Source organism: Panthera uncia, chromosome B4 (genome assembly GCF_023721935.1).
Source record: "Panthera uncia isolate 11264 chromosome B4, Puncia_PCG_1.0, whole genome shotgun sequence".
NCBI lineage: Eukaryota > Metazoa > Chordata > Mammalia > Carnivora > Felidae > Panthera > Panthera uncia.
In genome coordinates this window covers 118,579,391-118,600,707 of record NC_064809.1, presented here as the reverse complement: position 1 = coordinate 118,600,707, position 21,317 = coordinate 118,579,391, and the positions used below count along the sequence as shown (strand labels likewise).

Below are 21,317 nucleotides of genomic sequence, written 5' to 3'. Positions count from 1 at the left end.
TAATTTATTACTTCTAATTATTTAGACATATGGTCTATAGGCTTCACTTGTACTCTTGCCCCAAGCCTTACAATTCTTCTAAGCAGGTCTGCCCTTCCTTTAGATTTAAGAGTGTGATTTAAAAGAGATAAATCTATTGTCTTTCATCCCCAAATCCTAATGAAGATAAATATGAGAGCCTGGGTTTGAGTGTGCTAGCAGAGTAAGAGTGAGCTCATGGAATCTGACTATCCAGGAGGGTTTCCTGAACTGACTTATCTTCTCTGTTCCATTCCTCCATTTCTAAATGGATATAATACTACTACTGGTCTCATGAGTAACCTGATATCTAGTGATTGCTTGATGAGTGTTGGCTGTGTATCACGGAAGGGGCATGGGTTTGAAATCAGGCACATTTGGGTTCTAAGCAGACCCCAAATTCTGCTTGTTACTGTGTACCCTTGAACAAACTGTTTAACTTTTAGGACCCTGGATTCTACCTTCTGTAAAGCAAGGACAATGAAATGATGTTGCAGGGTTGTCGCAAAGGTCAAATGAGACAATGAATGAAGGAAGAACAGGCAGCACAGAGCTCCCCACTGATCTCCCTTGTTCCTGCTGACCATTGTTCCAGATGATGTAATGCACAGTGTAATTACACAGTATGCAATCCATCCACAGATGCAGTTCTAGCTCCCTTTCTTCCCTTTATGTTAACCCTTGCTTATTTTATTGTATGTAAATTTGGCAAATCTTCCCTTTTCCTACAAATGCTTTACATTGCCTTTCTACCATTTTGTGTGTAAAATGGTGTCTTTCCCATCAAATTTAATATGCTCAAGTTAAAATTTTAAATTAAAAATATGCACACATAAATATATTTATGAATACAAAATCACATTCTCTACTATAGTATTATACTTGGCACAAAATATATTAAAAGTATGTGTTGAATGAATTGATGAAAGAAATTGAACATGACACCAACAAGTGGAAAGATATTCCATGATGATGGACTGGAAGAATTAATACTGTTAAAATGTCCATACTACCCAAAGCAATCTACAGACTTGATGCAATTCCTATCAAAATACCAACAGAATTTTTCACAGAACTAGAACAAATGATACTAAAACTCTATGGAGCCACAAAAGACCCTGAGTAACCAAAGCAATCTTAAAAAAAGAAGAACAAAGCTGGAGGTATCACAATCCCAGATTTCAAGATATACTACAAAGCTGTAACAATCAAAACATTATGGTACTGGCACAAAAACAAACACATAGATCCATGGAACAGAACAGTGTGTTCAGAAATAAGCCCATGCTTATATGGCCAATTAATCTACAACAGAGGAGGCAAGGATATACAATGGAGAAATGACAATCTTTTTCAATAACTGATAATGGGAAAACTGGAAAGCTACATTGCAAAAAAAATGAAACTAGACCATTTTATTACACCATACAAAAAATGAACTCAAAATTGACTAAAGACCTAAATGTGAGATCTGAACCCATAAAAATCCTAGAAGAGAACATAGGCAGTAATCTCTGGATATCAGCCATAGCAACATTTTTCTAGATATGCCTCCTCAGGCAAGGAAAATGAGTATAAAAATAAACTATTGGGAATACCCCAAAATGAAAAGCTTTTGTACAGCAAAGGAAACCATCAAAAAAATGAAAGGACAACCTATTGAATGGAAGAAGCTATTTGTAAATGATATATCCAATAAGGAGTTAATATCCTAAAATATATAAAGAATGGATTCAATCTAACACCAAAAAAACAACCAAAAAACCCCAAAACAGAACCAAATCAAAAAACTCCCTAATCTCATTTAAAAATGGGCAAAGAACCTGAACAGACATTTTTCCAAAGAAGATATACAAATGGTCAACAGACACAATAAAGGGTGCTCAACATCACTCATCATCAAGGAAATGCAAATCAAAACCATAATGAGACATCACCTCACACTTATCAGAATGGCTAGAATCAAATGAACAAGAAAAATACATGTTGGAGAAGATGTGGAGAAAAAGGAACCCTCATGTATTATTGGTGGGAATGTGGAAAATAGTATGAAGTTTCCTCAAAATATTAAAAATAGAAATACCAGATGACCCAGTAATCCCACTACTAGATATTTACCCAAAGAAAATAAAAACACTAATTCAAAAGATATGTGCACCCCTATGTTTATCACAGCATTATTTACAATAGCCAAGATATGAAAACAACTCAAGTGCCTATCCATGGATGAATGGATAAAGAACAGGTAATAAATATATACAATAGAATATTACTCAGCCATAAAAAACAATGAAATCTTGCCATTTGTGACACCATAGATGGACCTAGAGGGTATTATGCTAAGTGAAATAAGTCAGACAGGAAAAGACAAACACTATATGACTTCTCTTATATGTGGAATCTAAAAAACAAAACAAATGAATTAAGAAACAATCCAAAAAACAGACTCTTAAATATGGAGAATAAACTGGTGGTTGCCACAGGAGAGGAGATGAGGGAATAGGTAAAATAGGTGAAGAGGATTAGGAGGCACAAACTTCCAGTTATAAAATAAATATGTCACAGAAGTGTAAAATACAACATGGGGAATATAGTCAATAATATTGTAATAATGTTATATGATGACAGATGGTGACTACACTTACCATGGTGAGCCCTGAGTAATGCATAGACTTGTTGAATCAATATGTTGTATACCTGAAACTAATAAAACATTGTATGCTAATAATACTTCAATAAAAATTATTGAAATAATGAGTTAGTAAATGAAAAAACTATTTACAGATGGATAAATGACAAAAAAAAAATAAAAGGTTTCTAAGTAACTGAATTCATAGTTGGTCCTACAAGTACTAAGAGAACACAGCTAACTAACTACTGGGTCTCCAGACACCCAATGGTGCATTTTACCCACATGACTGGGTGCATCTTTTGCCTCTTAAACTAGATGCATTAAGTTATGTTCTATTTAAAAGAAGCCACATCATCTTCAGAAACACAAATCTCAGGCTGTGTGGCTGGTTTCATTTTCATTTCAGTATAAAACTTTCCAGGATATAGATGGGTTTCCCCTGACTTTACAGATCAATAGAAAACAACCTGCATATTGGGTATCCTAATGCTGAATAAGTGATTGCAATAAAAAAAGTGTTCTGAGACAGCTGTAAGTCATGGGGGCACTAAAAGAACATTAATCCTACCTAAATCAATATCAGTATCTCTTTGCCTAAAGGACTCTCTAAAGATTTCAGATCAATGAAAACACCAGAAAAACTTCAAACAGAGAATAAGAAAAAGGTACATGCTGGAAGAATGCATGGCTTTAGCTACCCATGTTGACAGGGTTTAGAAAACACATGTGCATACATTTCTGATAAATGTGAAATGGCAATGTGTCCTGCCTTTAGAGCTGCTGTAACAAATTACCATAGACTGGGTGGCTTCTCAACAACTGAAATTTATTTCCTGGAGACTGGAAATCTGAGACCAGGGTGTTCGTATGGTCAAGGTCTGGTGAGGGTCCTCTTCTGGTTGTAGACTTCTGATTGTATTCTCCCATGGTGGTCAGTAATTTAGCTCTCTGGTCTCTTTAAGGCACTAATCCCATTCATGAGGGCTCCACCATCATGACCTAATCACCAACCTGAGGTCTCACCTCCTAATACCATCACAGTAAGAATTGTCAACATATGAATTTGGAGGTGGGGAACATAAACATTCTGTCCATAACATACCCACAACACTGAACGACATTTAGCTTAAAAGGAATGCTATGCCAGTTCAGGTCAGATATTTAACTTTGCAAAAATTAGTTTTTGTCACCTCAAACTTTTTTACACCAACTACAACTTTTTAGGGATTTTTCCCAAGAATTCTCATTGTACTTATGATCATCCTCCTTCTCCACCTCCGTCACCACCACCACAACCATCACCACATCTATCAATTATTGAGTGCTTTATCTGGGCCAGGTAGTGGACTAAATATTTTACACAACTCATTTCATTTAATGTCCTTAAATCTTATTACCACAATCCTTTCTTCCTTGCTTCTTTCTTTTCCTTCTGTCAAAACTTACCTATCCTCTGTTCTAGACCCTTAGGGCTCTGTAGATTGGCCAGTCTATAAAGACGTGCTAGGCAGAATAATGTCAACGTCCTAATCCCAGTATTAGGGATTTTAAGCCATATGTCAAAGGGGAATTAATATTTCAGATAGAATTAAGGTTGCTTGTCAGCTGACCCTAAGGTAGGGAGTAGGGAGGGAGGAAGATTATCTTGGACCATTCAGGCAGGCTCAGTGTAATCATAAGGATCCTTAAAAATGGGAGAGGAAAGAATAAGAGTCAGAGAGGGAGGTAGGGTGACAGAAACAGGGTCAGAGTGAAATGATGTGATGTCAGAAGAATTCAACCACTGTTTCTGGCTTTGAAGATGAAGGGAAGGGCCCGGAGCCAAGAATGTAGCAGCCTCTAGAAGCTAGACAGGATAAGGAAACAGTTCTCCCCCAGAGCCTCTACAAAAGAATGCAGCACTGCCATACCTTGACTTTAGCCCAGTGAGACCCATGACAGACTTCTAACCTGCAGGGCCATAGTACATTTGTGTTAAGCCATGAAATTCATGGTGATTTGTTATAGTAGCCATAGAAAACTGATATATAACGTTAAAAGGATAAGACTGGAGCCATAGTGCCTTATCTTAGAATCCACATCCTACCACTTACCCACTGTGTTTCCTTGGGCAAGTTATTTAACCTCTCTGTGCCTTTCCTCCTCTGTAAAAATGGAGATAATGACTATACCTTCCTCATAGGACTAACATTCAACAAGCTCCCTACTGTTGTATTGAACTACTGCCTCTGAAGTTGTCTGAGTTTTGAGAGGGGACTTCTGGAAATACAATGCTCCAATGAAATGACAGACCCTAATGCTAACAGCCTCGGGCCCCACAGCTGTCTAGTGCAGGAGAACTTTCTGTGGGGTCAGATTCTTAGGCTCCCATACAATTATGACTGGTAAGCAACTTGTAGGCCCAGTCTTGGTGATACCATGTAAAATGACCAAATGGTATCATACACTGATTTATAAAAATATGTACCCATTGGTTGCTTTTATTACTTCTCAAACACAAATATACATTGAAATGGAACATGAGGCTATTTGATTTTTAATCAATTCTCAGCTATAATTTTTGCAGAATGTAGTTTAAATAACAAAGATTTACATGAGGTTAGTTTAGGATATACTGCTGAAGACAAGTCTAAATTCCTACAAAACATTATAGCCATGAGCAATTAATCCTCCAGAACCATGCTGAGGGACATACCAAAAACAATCCCTGGAAAAGCCTACAAGATGTTTGCTCTAAGGAGGTTGCTAAGGAAATTGTTCACTGCTTTATTTACAGCCCTCCTCCCTTTCCTGTGCAAGAATTTTATTTCTTGCAAATGCTAGGAAAATGCTAAGAAAGGCTCTGCTTCACTAAGAGATTGGTTTTCTTCCTCTCTGACAATCAGAACCACGTGACTTCCTGTGTTTCTCCCTCTGCTTTACCCACTATGATTAAAGCCCAATTTACTGGCTCATTTATCAACCATTACAGATACATAGGCCATTGAGGCCTGCAAATCTGAGCCTTTTTCCCCCCTGAACTTGAGTGCCTACTCTAAATGATATTCTCCTTGGTTAAGAATATTTACTTACATTTTACCATTTCATTTGTTTGTTTACATCTGCCCCCAAATGCTTTAACAAATTCCAAAGGCAATCAGATATGTTTGTATGCACCTGTTCACACTAGTTTAATGCGACTGGAAAATAAAGTGTACTTTAGTTCTGCCCATGTGGCACGTACCTGAGGTGTCAGCATTATAGGGAAAACACACTTTTCTCCTGTTCATTCATCTGCCATTGACTGGAGTGACTATGAGCAAACCACTCAGTCTCTGTGACCCTCATCATACCACTGCATCCTCAGAGTTGTAATGAGTCTATGGTGCAACTCTGGAATACAGGAGTTGTTTATAAATGGTGGCCACTATCACCTTTTATCCTTGCAATTGTTGCTACCACTACTTGAAGATGACCATCAGACAGTTATTTGACTGATTACTACCATCCATACCTCACTGCCATGGTTTTCTGGCTCATGCAGCTGAGAAGGTTAACCAATAAGAAGGCAATCAAAGGGAGGTTACAGAGAACCTCCCACCAACAACCCTTCAGCAATTTCCTTCTGTCCTTAACAGCCCTCATTGGCCCCAGCGCCAAGATTTCCATGGTCAGTGCTTCCTTAGCACTAAGAGCTGTGTTGTTTTGTTATTCTCTAGACTTTTTTTTTAATTCCCTAGCTCATAATTTATAAGGGGAGAAAAAGGCACATAAGCCAATTCATATCAAGTGGTCTTTTATGTACACAATTACATTTCACATGTGCACATGACACATGAATTAAAATATATGATACCGGATTTCAGGATCTTGGGGTCAGGCATTAATCCTGATAATAGAATTTAATAGCCAAAAAACTTGATAGGAAAGTCTATTAGCAAAATTGAGACTAAAAACAAATCAATAAGCCAAGGGTAAATTCAAGTAGAACATGGAGACCACAATTGACTATTTGACTATGGTTTTCAACTTCTCATGTGGATATTGCAGGTTTAGATAAGAGAACCAGACTCTGAAGTCCCATCTCCATCCTCCAGCAGTGGCAATAGTGCCAACTCCGCTGTGCCCCTTTCCTGTTCTGTTAGGTCTTATGATCAAAATCACACCCTGGGTGCCACTGGCTGTCAGGCAGGAACTTCCTGCCCTCAGTAGCTCACAGTCTAGCAAGGGGATAAAGGCATGTAGGCAAATTTCATTTCAAAGGGTCTTTTTATCATGTCTATTTCATATATGCACAGGACACAAACTAAAATGTTTTGTGTACAACCAACCTTTGCAAGGAAATTGGTTGATACTGAGTTATATGTGATATGATTTTCACTGTAGACTTTCAAAAGCTAGAAATTCTCTCACTGGGATGTCTGCAGTTGCCTCCTTACTGGCTCCTGCTTCTACTCTTTCCTACAGCCTGTTCTTAACAAAGTAGTCACAATGATACTTTCAATAGTTAGGTTAGACTATCTCTTCTCTTTGTAAAAGCCAAGGCTGTATATAATCAGCCTCCCTCTTTCCTTTCTAACTCATCACTGTTGACTGTATCATCATTTTTTTCCAGCCACAGGATCTTACTTTCCCCCCAAACACACAAATGTGCTCACAGATTAGGGTCTGTGCTTTGGTTGTTCCCTTACCTGGAACTCCCTCTAAGTACTTCCCTCTTATCTCCTTCAGGTCTTTCTTTCCCATTTTTATTTAAATTTTATTTAAATTTTAGTTAGTTAACATACAGGGCAGTATTGGTTTCAGGAGCTGAATTCAGTGATTCATCAATTACATACAACACCCAGTGCTCATCACAAGTGCCCTCCTTAGTACCCATCACCCATCTAGCCCATCTTCCACCCACCTCCCTGCATCAACCCACAGTTTGTTCTCTATCATTAAGAGTCTCTTGTGGTTTGTTTCTCTCTCTCCTCTTCCCGCCGCTTCCAATATGTTCACCTGTTTCTTAAATTCCACATATGAGTGAAATTATATGGTATTTGTCCTTCTCTGATTGATTTATTTCATTTAGCATAATACATTCTAGCTCCATCCATATCATTGCAAATGACAAGATTTCATTCTTTTTGATGGTTGAGTAATATTCCATAGTGTGTGTATGTGTGTGTATGTGTGTGTGTGTGTATGCACACACACACATATATATGTATGTATATATCACATCTTCTTTATTCATCAGTTGATAGACATTTGGGCTCTTTCCATAGTTTGGCTATTGTTGATAATGCTGCTGTAAACACTGGCTTCATGTGTCCCTCCAAATCTATATTTTTATACCCTTTGGGTATCCTTCAAGTCTTTTTCCAATCACGACTTCTATGAGGCCTCCTGAAGAATATAAACACTGTCTTTTGAAAATTTAACCTGCATCCACCTCCCCATGCCACTGTTCTTCATTCCCTAACCCCTATACCTCTTTTTCCTTTTCCATAGTACTTATCACATTCTAACATGTTTTACAATTGATTTTTTTAAAATGTTTACCTCAGCACTACTGACATGTGTGGCTAGAGACCTCTTTGTTGTGGGGGTCACCTGTGTACTGAGGGATGTTTAGCGGCATCCCTGCCCTCCATCCCCTAGATACCAGTGGCACTCTCTACTTCCACTGTGACAACCAAAAATGTTTCCAGATCTTGCCAAATCATGCCCCTATTGAGAACCACTAGTTTATAGTTTGTTGCCAGTTAGCCCCAACTACAAGCTAAGCTCCAGGAGAGCAAGGATCTTGGCCTATTTATTCACAGTTGATTCCCAAGCACACAGAAAAATAACAGGCATGCAGTGTGTGAATGAATGAGTACCTATTTAAACATATGCACAAACCACAAACATAAATTTCAGAATATTCTATTAGGAAATGGTCAATATTTAATTTTACCTCATTTTTTACAGGTTTTCATAAAAATAAATTAATGGTAATAACAGGAATCAAATTACAGGGAGAAACAGTTTTTTTCTGTGTATATCTAGCACAAACTTTTTCCTGAAAGGCACTTCAGAATTGATCTATTTCTTGAAAGTATATATTATATATCTATTATAAAAAGTGGCATAAATCTTTTCTACATTTCCTTTTCTCGGTCTACCAGCAAAAACCTTTATTATAAGTACCAACCTTAACAAGTAATTGCCTCAAGGATATTACTGGTAATGCCATTGTAAAAATGAAGGGCAATGATACTCAAGGAAGCCAACATTCACAGGCAAGGAGGTGCTGAGGAAAAAATTAAATCTTAAATAGATTTGTGTATCATAATTACCAGACGCAACTAGAGTTTAATTGATCTAGAGAGTGGGTGGTCCTGCCTGAAGGATGTCATGTAATAAAAACCAGTAGAACAATAGTTCTCAAGTGGAGAGAGTGGTGTGATTTTGAGCCCATCCATCATCCCCACCCCTCCAACCCTGGCAAGGAAAATCTGGCAATGTATGGAGACATTTTTTATTATAATAATTAAGCAGGGAGGGAGCAGCTGCTAGCATCAAATGGGTAGAGGCCAGTGATATCCTAACGATTCTACAACACACAAGACAGCTTCCTACAACAGAGTTATTCGGTCCAAAATGTCAACAGTACACAGGTAGTAGAGTGTAATGCTTAAGAGTGTGGAGTCTGAAGCCTCCCTGTCTGAATCTGAATTCCTACTCCATCACTGAGACAGACTGCCTAGTTGTTCGGCAAACCTGTTTCACTTTCCCTCTTGGGCATACAGATAGACTAGTTACGTTAGCATTCCTTGCGTTTGGGGTAACAATATGACTGAACTCTGGCCCATGAAATGTGGGTATAAGTGCAGTAAATCACTTTTAAGCCTGGCCCATATAGACTTCCTACAAAATTACTCATCTCTCTTTTCCCGTGTGTCAACCAGATGCAAGGGATCCAGGGGATGGCAGTTACTAGAAAGAAGCAGCCTGGGTACTTGAATGACTGCATGGAACAGACACACTGCACTTCCTTCCTCATGGTAGCCTACACTAGACAATGATGTGAACCACACATAAACTTCAATAGCGCTAAAGCACTGATATTTGGGAGTTGTTTCATTGGGTGGACTAGCCTACCCATGTGACCTACTACAGATTCCTTAACCTGCTTGTGCTTTACTTTCCTTATCTATAAAAGGGTGGCTATAATACCTCCTCTCTTATAGGGTTGTTGTAAGGATTAAGGTCTTAAAACAGTGTTTGGCATCTAGTAAGAGTTTTCCTATGTGTAGGTCCACCTTTGGCTATATATAAAATGACTGATGGCATCATGTCTCTTATAGACATGTATACTCACAGGTTTGCTTTTATTGTTTCTCAAACATTGATAGATATTGAAATAGAATGCTAGGCTATTTGTTTTTGAATTTATTCTCAACTTTAATTTTTTGTACAAGGTAGTTCAGAGTATAAAGGTTCATGATTAGATTATCCTGTGTTGTTTTTATTACTTTCATCCTTACTCCATTCATTTAATGGACAAATACTGAGCATCTATGGTATGCTAGGCATTGTGTTAGGTACTGGAGATATAATTATGAGCAAAACCAGACATAGCATATGCCTCCATGCAGTTCAGTTTTCTGGAGAGGTATTAATCATATTTTGCCCAAATAATTATACAGTTATGAAATTGAAAATTAAAAAAATGCTCCATAGGAAACATGTGACTGAAAGAGAATACAGCAAGGAGACCTGGTTTGGAAGGAGGAGATGAGGGCTTCCCTGGGAAGAGTTCTGGAGTTAGTTTTTGAAGGATTAGTAAGAGTAAACTAGGGGGAAAGGGAAGAAATGGGAAGACAATTCTGAGAGAGAAAACTGTGTGTGCAAATGCCCTGAGGGAGACTGCATCTGAAGAACTGAGAGAGGCTCTACGTATCTGGATCATAATTGCAAATATCTAATTGCAGAATTCAAATCATGTCACTAACATAACAAATAAAGTATAGTTTCATAAGGGACCTTGCCAAATGCTCAGTAGGTCTGGTTCAAATCAATTTGGGACAAGCAATCAGTCCCATTTACACATCAGAAATTAGCTTGTTGATAATCCAGGTCCTAGAATCAAAGTAGTGTGAGACGATACTGGAGTTGTTTTATTGGGGGGATTTTTTTTGGATCCAGCAAAGACCTTGTAATCTTGGGATAATGACAATATAAACTACTATAATTTTAAGTTAAATTAAAAGTTTTATTGTAATCCTACAAAGACATTTAAGAATATTTATCAAAATAGTAAAGAAATCAGAGCATCAATAATTTTGAATAGTTTTGGTATAAAGTGACAAATTTAGAAAACATTATAATTATAGTTATTTTGCCTACTCTTCAAAGTATAGTGTTCAAGAGTTTTAGTCACATTAAAATTTTAATTGTAATTTGCACTTTCTATGAGAGTTTAACTTACTGCATTTGTAATAAATTTTAAATGTTCAAAAAATAAGAAGTGAGGGTGGGAGACAGCGAAGGGAGACGAGGTTAGAGAGGAATTGACCATGTGGCCAGGCCATCCAAGGCCTTGTAGGTCACTTCAGTAATTTTGGTATTTATTCCAAGGTTTTTAAACAGGGTCAAGTGACATGAGTAGATGTGTATTTTGAAAACATCCTTCTGTTTGCACTTGGGAGAATGGATTGAAGGTGGGCAAGGATAAAACCAGCGAGATCTGTTATATTACCTCTAGGTTTTAGAAGTGAGATAATGATGGTGGAGATAGACAAAATTGTTAGATTACAGAGACACTTAGCTTGTAAAATCATCAGCCCTTGGAAATGTAGTGGATGTGGGAAGTGGAAGTGAAGAAGAGGATTAGAATAGGTTCCTGACTCTGATTTCAGCAACTGCACAAATATTAGTGCCATAAATTGGACTGTGGACAATGGAAGTGGACCACACTAGAGGAGAGAATGTGTTGAATTGAATTTGATTTGAAATGAGTGTGCAGTGATCTAATTGTCTATATATACCATCTATAGTCTTTGCTCACATAATTGTTCTATTTTCACTTTTATGTACTCACTTCTCATTTAATAAATCATTATCAAGCACCAGCTATGAGATTCAAAAAATGATGACACCGATATAGTCTTTCAAGGGCGTTATAGTCTATATGATAATATATTAAGAACTATGATAGAAAAAGGAAATATTATCAGATATAGAAGAATGCACCTCACCCAGAATTGGGGGTGGAGGTAGGAAATCTTGGAAGGTTTTCTGAAGGAAACACATCTACTTGAACCTGAAAGAAGGGAGCCTAAAGGGAAGGGTACACCAAGCAGAGGGAAGACCATGTGCAACAGGAGACAAGAGGGCATCATGAGTTAAGAAGGTCAGAGCAGTGCATTATGGCCGAAGTGCTCAGCAGGGGAATGGAAGCAGGAGCTAGTGAGCCAACTTAGGAGTCTGGGTTTTATCCTGAGTGCAAAATATTTTTAATACATCTTTTCCACTTTGAGCACATTAACCTAATTTTTTTCTTTCTTTTTCCACTACATTCATGTGTATACACACACACACACACACACACACACACACAAATATCTATTATTCTCTCTTATTCCTAGACAAACACAATATTAAACAGTCTGCAAAACCAAGAAGTTACATGGGATTCTGGACTGAATTTGGAAAATCAAGAAATCATATTATAACCCCTACAGCCCATTTATCAGCTACTTCTAATTACTTTAAACCCATTAATGTCACCTTAGGGAAGCATCTTTGGGGGATTTTTTTTTCTAATTGTACCAATCATTTCATTATTTAAAAGTTTATTTAAAAGTTTATTGAGAGAGAGAGAGAGAGAGAGAGAGAAAGAAAGAAAGAGAACGCACAAGTGGAGTGAGGGGCAGAGAGAGACAGAAAGAAAGAATCCTAAGAAGACTCTGGCTCTGCACTGCCAGCGTGGAGCCTGATGTGGGGCTCAAACCCACAAACCATGAGATCATGACCTGAGCCAAAGTCAGACACTTCACTGACTGAGCCACCTGGGTGCTCGTGTACCAATCACTTCTAACTTGACAGTCAATGCTCTATAAGTCTTACTTTTACACATTTATTAAAGGGATGTTGTTTGTCTGTTAGTTATGCTAACTAACTTGGATGTAAATTAAACAATAAATAAATTAAAAATGGGTAAAAAAAAAAAAAAAGACCTATCCGGAACATGCCCTCATCTTTTACCTGAGTTCATACACCCCACCCCACCCCACCTCCGCAAAAGGGATGTTGGCTGTGTGGCATGACAATTCTCAAGGAGAAAGAAATCCCCACTGCCCAATGATGTTCATAGACCCTTGTTTAATCCTTCATCTCCCAACTGCATGATGGAACTGCTTAAACTACCCTTTTGGTGCCACTGAGGTCTGGTTCATATGTTTCCTTCATTCCAACAGTCCCTCTGCTTTTTCCTCCTTGGTTCTCCTATCTTGAAAGCTCATCTTCCACTGATCACTCCCTTTTTTCAAACAATAACACCAAGTTTTCTCATACTCTTCCCATTCACAGAAAACCACCTGTAGTTCTTCAAACACCTCATTGTTTAGTGCTTGTTTACTTTTGTACACATGTTATTCTCTCTTGAGATATGCTTCCGCCCCTCACCTCCTCCCCCCACTTACATACCTGGACGTAGGTAAGACCCACCTCAAGCATTATTTTGTGTGTTCAACCCTTATTTCTTAGAACCTCCCTCCTAATCTGGAGTATGGAGCACTCTTTCTTTTAAGGCACACCCATCATACTGTTTACAATTATTCAAAATGGTCTTCTATCTTTACTAGGCTGGGGTAAAAACTCTGTATTTATCTTTATATCCTCTGTACCCAGATGGTTCCTGGCAAGAAGTAGACATCAAATAAGTCACAGCTAATTGAATCAACTACTCGGTGAATCGATGCCCAAACATCAAAAAGGCCTCTCAAATTTGTAATAGAGATGGCTAAATACCTCTGTGATCCCACAAACTATTATCCTTAATTTATCATATACTTTAAAATACTTATAAAGATAGGATTCTTGGTTCTATTCCCTAGAGATCCTGGTGGGTGCCAAGGTGCTTCTGACTTTGAGAACCCTGCTAAAAATTTGTTCTAAAGCAAGAAAGAACATCAGGAAATGTAACCAGCATGAAGATGAGTAGTGACAAACCTTCCTCTTCTATTTAACTATATCCCTTTGAAGTAAAGCAAAACCCCAGGCACATACCTTGTATTTCATCTTCCACTCATCTAGCCACCTACGTATCCATTCATCCACCTATCCATCCAAAGACCATGAGATGTTCCTGAACTGTGCTAGATACTCTCTTAGGCAGGTGAGAAGTAAAGGGAAAATTCTGCATGTAAATCAGCCTCTACTCCAGAAGATTTAAAACATACAACCACTTGTCTAAGAAACTTCAAGATGAACAGAATAGGCATAGCAAAGGTTTAAATTAAGAGCAGGAACATGCCCGCTTTCATCTGTCTTTTGCTCTTAAAAAAACCCGTATGTTATAATCTGTAAGTTAACATGAAACCCTTTTCATTTCCTATTTCCTGTGGAAGATTTAACTAGGATTCTGAGGCCAAGTTGTGAGTTTTAGATCTTCTTGAAAGTCTTTTAAATGTTCACATAATGTGGCTGGGTTGGCATCAATCTGACTTGTGGGGATCCAGAGTTTGGCTATTTCAGAGGCTTACAAAGTTCCTTCCTTTGCATTAATACATTATATATTTTGATGCAGAACATTTACTCTTGTTCTTTTCTCCTTCATCCTCTTAAAGTCCAAAGACATTAACTCATTTTCTGTTGCTGAAACAAACCCCCAATTGTATGTTCCCTGCAACTTGACAATTGCCCTTTGGTTTATTATCTTTTTTTCCTCAAAGTTAGCAACCTATTTTTTAAATTTATTTTGAGAGAGAGAGAGAGAGAGAGAGAGAGAGAGAGAATATGAATGAATGAACGAGCTAGGGAGGGATGCAGAGAGAGGGAGAGCGAGAATCCCAAGCAGCTCTGAGAGCGCAGAGCCTGACACAAGGCTCAATCTCATGAACTATGGGATCATCACCTGAGCCGACATCGAGAGTCAGGCACTCAACTAACTGAGCTACCCAGGTGCCCTGAAACCTATTTTTTAAAGATGTCATCCTTTCCCTCCACTTGGGTAAGTCATTTTTACTGAGGCTGTCTCTATGGCTGGAGTAGGGAGAGCCAGGAATTCCTGATGTCGGGCTGAGAACAAGGCTATGCCCAACTTATCTATTTGCCTTCTGAGAGACTGTTTTTGCCTAGCTGCTTACAGTCTTTGGCATGTATTCTTTCCTACCACTGACCCTGCCACCTGATTTCTTGCCATCTCAGAAGCTTCAGAGTCAACTCCCTATCACTTTTGCAGTTCCTCAAAGGCTCAATTACTTAGCCCCCCTCCCCCCCCGCCCCCCCAGTATATCAAAAGTGACAAATTACTGTTTGGAGACTGTCTGACAGATGAGCCAGCAAGTGGGCTGCTAAGGGATATGGCTTTTCCTGGGGCAACTTGGTGGGTTGCTGAAGAAAAGGAAACTGAGAAGTGAATGGAGATTGATTAAAACAAACAAACCAGCCCTCTTTTCAATAGGGCAAGGGGTAGACCAGTTTCCCTGTCTGCTGGTTAGATTTTGATGAGCCTCTAGGGGCTCTGAGCAGTAGGGACTGGCAAAGCCACAAAACAGAAGAAGCCTGGGTCTCGGAATCACCAAGAAGAAGGTTGTTCACCCAACACACATATGAATGCATGTTCTATTGTGTCAAGCCACTGAGATACAGGGATTGTTTGTTAGAACAGTTAGCTTACCCTAATACAAAAGGATATGAACACTCACAGGGCTTTCAGGGAAGAAGGGCACTAAGCTGTTCCTTCCACATGCCAAGGACTCAAAGGCGTGCAGGAGAAGGCTCTACCACAGTTGCATGTCCTTAGTAAGACAAAGGCTTTCACGTGAAACACTCACTGGTGGATCCTTTGCTGGCTGAAAGGGGCAGTGTAGCAGTCATTCTCCTCCAGGTCTGGCAGTGTCTCCTTGTCCAGCCTCATGGGCTTCTTAGGTAACCATCTCCGAAACCTGCTTATTTGTTTATCGATCCTGTACATGAAAGGCAAAAAACCAAAGGGTACAGCATATCAGCATTGTCCCAAAACACAGGATGGAAGTCTCCACAGAGCTGTAATTATGACACCACACACCTTAGGCACTCTCACTGTACTCATGATACCCCCATTTTATACACAGAAAGAAGAAAGCCTCAACTCAAGTGTTTTTTAAGATCTCACTAAGGGGCCTCAATATCATTGTCTATGAAATAGTAGCCGAGAGTTAAATGTCCACCCACATGCCAATAAATGACCAAGACTGAAGGCTCTGGGAAGGAAGTGGATAGCCCCTTAAGCAAAGGAGCAGAGACCTCAGCTTATTACGTTCTGTAGGTTCTAGAAACTTATTTTGTATTTGGAAAGTTTCCTTGGTTAGGGACGTGGTCAAGCTGTAGTTAACTTTTGGCAGGGAAGCTGACAGCACATCCCAGTGGGTTGACTGTGTGCAGAGAGCGTGATGTCATGATTTGTTTCCTGCCTCTCACATCATCCCTGAGCTGCCTCTCAGCAGACAGCAGACTGTTCAGCTTTCGTATCTGTCCTTCAAGCTGACTCCATGGCTCCCAAGATACTGGGACATGATGACCCACACACACGTTTCATTTTGGCCAGAGTGCACAATGATGCCAAGTCACAGAAAACAGAGTTGTTACAGGTGGTCTACAAGCCACAGATTTCCCTTGGCCCCCTCCCCATTCCCTCTGACTTCTGATGATGAAAACATCTGTCTTCTAAGTGACCAAAATGTCAATCATTCACAGAAAACTACTAGAAGGAGCAAAATCCACAGCACACTTTAAAACAACTTTGCTACCTGCGGTATCTATACCACTAAAGAAAGTATTTTCCAAAAGCACATATCAAGTAGCATCTCCATGAGGTAGAATGAACAGGAACCATACTCATTTTACACATCCAAAAGAGACCCATGGTGAGTAAGTATCAAGCTCAAATTACCCACCCAGTGAATAAAGCCAGGAACAGAATTCAGGTTTTGAATTCTTGATTTTAGGGATCATCCTATCAAAGTAATTCATACTAGAAATCTTCACTTGAGGGCTACAGAAGGAATAGACTTCTCTACAGAAGAAAATATCTAAATGCCTTTTCAGTCTAGTAATTAAAAACACATGGAGTTTGGGCAGGTTTTTTTTTTTTTCCAATTAAAAAAAATTTAAATGGCAATTTATCCTTTTCAATGAAACTCCCAGGTGAAGGAATTACTTTTTACATAGCCAGTCCGCTCCAAGATGAAAAATAATGGTTAACTCTTTTGCCACTTCTTTTATTCTCAGCAGAGTTCCAGCCTCACTACAAGTCCATTGTGCCCGGTGGCTGGCCTTTCTTTGGAACCCTTCAAAGTTCAAAGCATCTCATAGCTTCTCTAGGTCCTTCCTCTCAAAGACAACTCATACCTACCATCTATACACACACAGAAATAAAGATTCTACTCAAGGTCACGTACCCAGGAAAGAACAGTACAGTGGAAGGCCTCAAGGCCCTAAGAAGGGGTAAAAGTTCCCATCTCCTCTATCCTTTCTCCTCCTGGTCCTCTCCTCCCTCACCATCTCTTTAAGGATACCTGAAGTATAGTGACATGATGCTGAGAGGTAGTATGACACAGTAATTGAGAACATGGGGGTGAAGTGCCTAGATTCAAATCCTGGTTCTGTAAATAGTAGCAGTGTGACCTTGGCCAAGTTATTTAACTTTGCTGTGCCTTAATTTCTTTATCTATAAAGTGGGCAGGATAATGATACTCAATTCGTAGGGTTGTGGTGATTAACTAATCACTATGTATATAAAGTCTCCAGAAGAGTGTCTGGTGTAAACTAAGTACTGGCTCTTATTACAGTCTTTTCCCCCCAAAATAAGAGTTTGAACAACCTGCTTGCCTCTTAAGATTTCTTTATTTTCAATTGAAAGTTAATTGTGCTTCACCAGCATCTACAACTTGTCCAAGCTTAATGATTTAGTCCTTAAATGGACTCATAAATTATACTTCCTAGGCTAAGCTGGTGGCCTTCCCCAATAACTCTTGGCTTTATTTCATCTGATTGCCTTTAAATTCGTTCAAGAAAGAGGACATTGGCCCAGAGGCTTTTCATAATAGAGCTTTTACCTCCCACACATCTCTAGTCTGCAGCACTAATCGGATTACACTTTGCAAAGTTCACATTCTTATAGAATCTGGGCTCTGCGTGCAACAACTATGAATTAAATCCAGCTGGGTACAGTGCTCAGCATGGATAAAAACAAATAAAGCTGTGAAAAATCAGGCATAAATACTCAATGGGAATGAAATGGCAGCTTTCAGCAACAGCTTGTAGTAGCACAATTTAAAAGAAATGTGGAAATGGTGAAGAGAGAGTAGAACAGGGTAATGAAAATGATTCATTGAAAAATGAGGAGGGGCCAGAAGAAGTGGAAGGAAGAGAAGAGAGACTCCTGAAAGAAGCTGGGATGTGTAATTGGGGTGCCTAAATCCTGGCTCTGTTGCTTATCAGCTGTGTGACCCTCCACAAATCACTCACCTTTTTAAGGGTTTTAAAATGGAATAGTCATCACGATCACCATCTTACTGACCTTGCAGGGTGGTTAGGAAGCTTATAAAAAATGGTGTGCATGAAATGCTTTGGAGAAGCTGCCAGGCAAATAGAGTGTTATTAATAACTTCTTGAGTACCATGGAGGCTAATCTGAAAGTGATCAAAAGGAGAGGAACTGTACTTTAAAAACATTAGGATGGAATAAAGATATTCAAAAGATATCTTAAAAACAAAACACCTGAGACACCAACTGGGGTGGGGAATGTGTGAATCGGTCTTCACTGGGGTAGCTGAGCAGAAGCAGAAGAACAAAGCATGGACTGGACAGCTTCCGTCACACAGGCTGGTCCATACTATATGCTGTTAAATGATATAAACAAATTAAATGTGGTCAGAGGTCTGTGCTCTTCTGGTTGGCAGAATGGCTCCTCAAAGATGTATGCACCCTAATCACTGGAACTTGTGAATATGTTATGTGACATGGCAAAAGGGACTTTGTAGATTTAAGCAGGATTAAGGAACCTTTAGAGAGGAGAGCATCCTGGTTTACTCAGGTGGGCCCAACCTACTCATATGAGCCATTTAAAAGGAGAGAACTTTCTCCAGCTAGAGATAGCAAAGATGAGGCAAAAGGTAGGGGGTGGTCAGAGAGACTCAACAGACTATTGCTATCTTTGAGGATGAAGAGGGAGGGCCAGGATCCAGGAAGCGCAGGCACCCTCTAGAAGCTGGGAATGACCTTTGTCTAAGAGCCTGTAAAAAAACTGCACAGAACTAAATTATGCCAGCAACCTGAATGAACTTGGAAGAAGATTCTCCCTGAAAGCCTCAAGAAAAGCCCAGGACAACCAATACCTGGACTTTAGCCTTGAGAGACCCTGAGCAGAGAAACCAGTTAAGTCTTCTCCCCTGGACTACTGGCCTATAGAATAAACTTGTGTTGTTTTATGCAGCTAAGTTTTCAGGAATTTATCACAATAGCAAACTAATTAGGAAACTAATATACATCTTAAAACAGTCTTGGTCTGATCTTCTCCTTGAGAAGACCATGGCTGGTCAGGCTCCCAATGCTGAGGATGATGTACCACATGCTACTCCACCTGCCAGTCTGGTGGCTCTGGGAACAAGGGTCTGTTTCTCTGTGGCTGGATGACAACTGGCCATTCTTCAACAAACACTCCCATCCCAGACTGTGTTTAGACATCACTGAGGATCTTCTTCCACAGTGCAAGAAGAAATACATAGTGCAAAATCCACCAGGCTGGAAAGCATGACACCCAAGTTGGGTTTCTGATTCTGCTGCTTCTTAGATTCTACATGTTTCTGGTGACTTGGGAAATAATACCTTGGCTATATCACCCTAAAAAAAAACTTAAGTTAATAAAGAGCTTTGCTTTTCACAATATAATGGGTAATTTTTCATATTGAATGATGGACTCTGAAGTTGAAGTAGGTTCACGTCTTAGTTGTACATCCGCCTAGTGGTGGGTGCCATGCTGAGCAAATGACTAAACCTCTCTGGGCTAACACACTTGCTTCATGAGGCATGGTGAGGACTACACAAGATAACAAATATCAGGTATTTGTTCAGTGTCTTCAATGTGCAAAATGCTCAGTTCAGTGGTAGTATCTAGGATGAAGAAGAAGATGATGATGATAAACTTTTATGTAGAATTATTGATGGGAATTCAAGAGCTAAGATTGTATACTGAAGCACAGATTGAGGTCTGTGCTCTCATCTTCATCTAATAAACTTCCCTAAATTGTCAATCTTGAAATCTCTTAGATACAGGAGTCGAGAAACCAACTAACCAGAAAGTATTGTATTTGTGTCTTTAGTATACGAGTTGAGCCTACTTAACAAAATCTCTTTCCACTGACATGGAATAGCAAAGAGAAAATGTTGGCTTAATGATTTAGTATTAATTTTGGTTGGACACATTGCCACTCTGTTCTATTTCTGCCATTTGCTAACAAAAGCCCTCTTACAGAATACATAGGCAAATCAATAGAGACACAATGAACTGATCATCCACTTGGGCATTTCTGGCTTAAACTGTCAAGTTAATATCTGAGCTAAAAGGTGGGTACTTTACAGAAAGTTGATATTACAGTAAGTTCAGCCCCCTCCTCCCCCCCCCCCCCCCCCCCCGGATTCTGGTTCATGGCAGGTCAGGTCCTGAGTAGCTGCAAAGAGCTGGCAGCACAGCACAAGCAAATGGGCAGGAAGTGCCACCTCTGATGTGCTGTGCTTTCCCAAGGTGTGCCTTAGAAATGTGCTTTGGGAAGGCTCTGCTTAAAGCTGTTTGGCCCTTGGTTTCCCTGAGATGTAAAGGGGAGACTATCTTACCTACCTTAGGAGTGGTGAGAATTAAAGAAAAGGCCACAGGCCAACGGACTTCACTCCCCACATACTAACCTATCAGTAGGTCTTCATAAATTACCTACTGCGTGCAGAGTCCCCACCTGGAAGCTGTGGATATACACTGAAGAAGACAAAGGCCTTTACCCTGGAGCCACTAACAACCCAGGAGGGAACCTGTACTAATGACAACTTAATTAGGCTAAATTAAATGAAATAGGCTACTTCAGAGACACCTACTTTTCCCCAGACCAGAATATTATAATAGCATCACACTTCAAACAGATTACATTTTCAGGAATGACATATCTAGAGGGAACCTACAGATAAATCTTTTTTTTTTTTTTTTTTTTTTATAGTGGAGGTACCCCAGAGCCCGACATTGCAATAAATGAAGCCCTTCTGGACTGATAACAGACAACAGGAGCCTTGGATTTCTTTTTCCTCTTCTGAGAGCCAAGTCTCCTGTATTTATAGCCTCTCCTTGGATAGGAGTTAGGATTCTTTTAGGTCACAAGGCTACTAACTGGGGCACAACCTAAATATCTTATAGAAGAGTCTAAAGGCTTTGGAACATTTACATATATTAATTTTTTAAAACAAGGAT

General features: G+C 39.3%; 1 protein-coding gene across 1 annotated transcript in view; it reads right to left on the bottom strand.

Annotated features, from left to right (window-relative positions):
* ANO4 (anoctamin 4) overlaps positions 1-21,317 on the bottom strand; it is a 274,498-nt gene that overhangs the window by 124,037 nt on the left and 129,144 nt on the right. Inside the window, exon 9 of the mRNA XM_049626714.1 lies at positions 15,661-15,792. Within this exon, the coding sequence (XP_049482671.1) occupies positions 15,661-15,792 (132 nt within the window). The remainder of the gene's footprint in view (positions 1-15,660; positions 15,793-21,317) is intronic.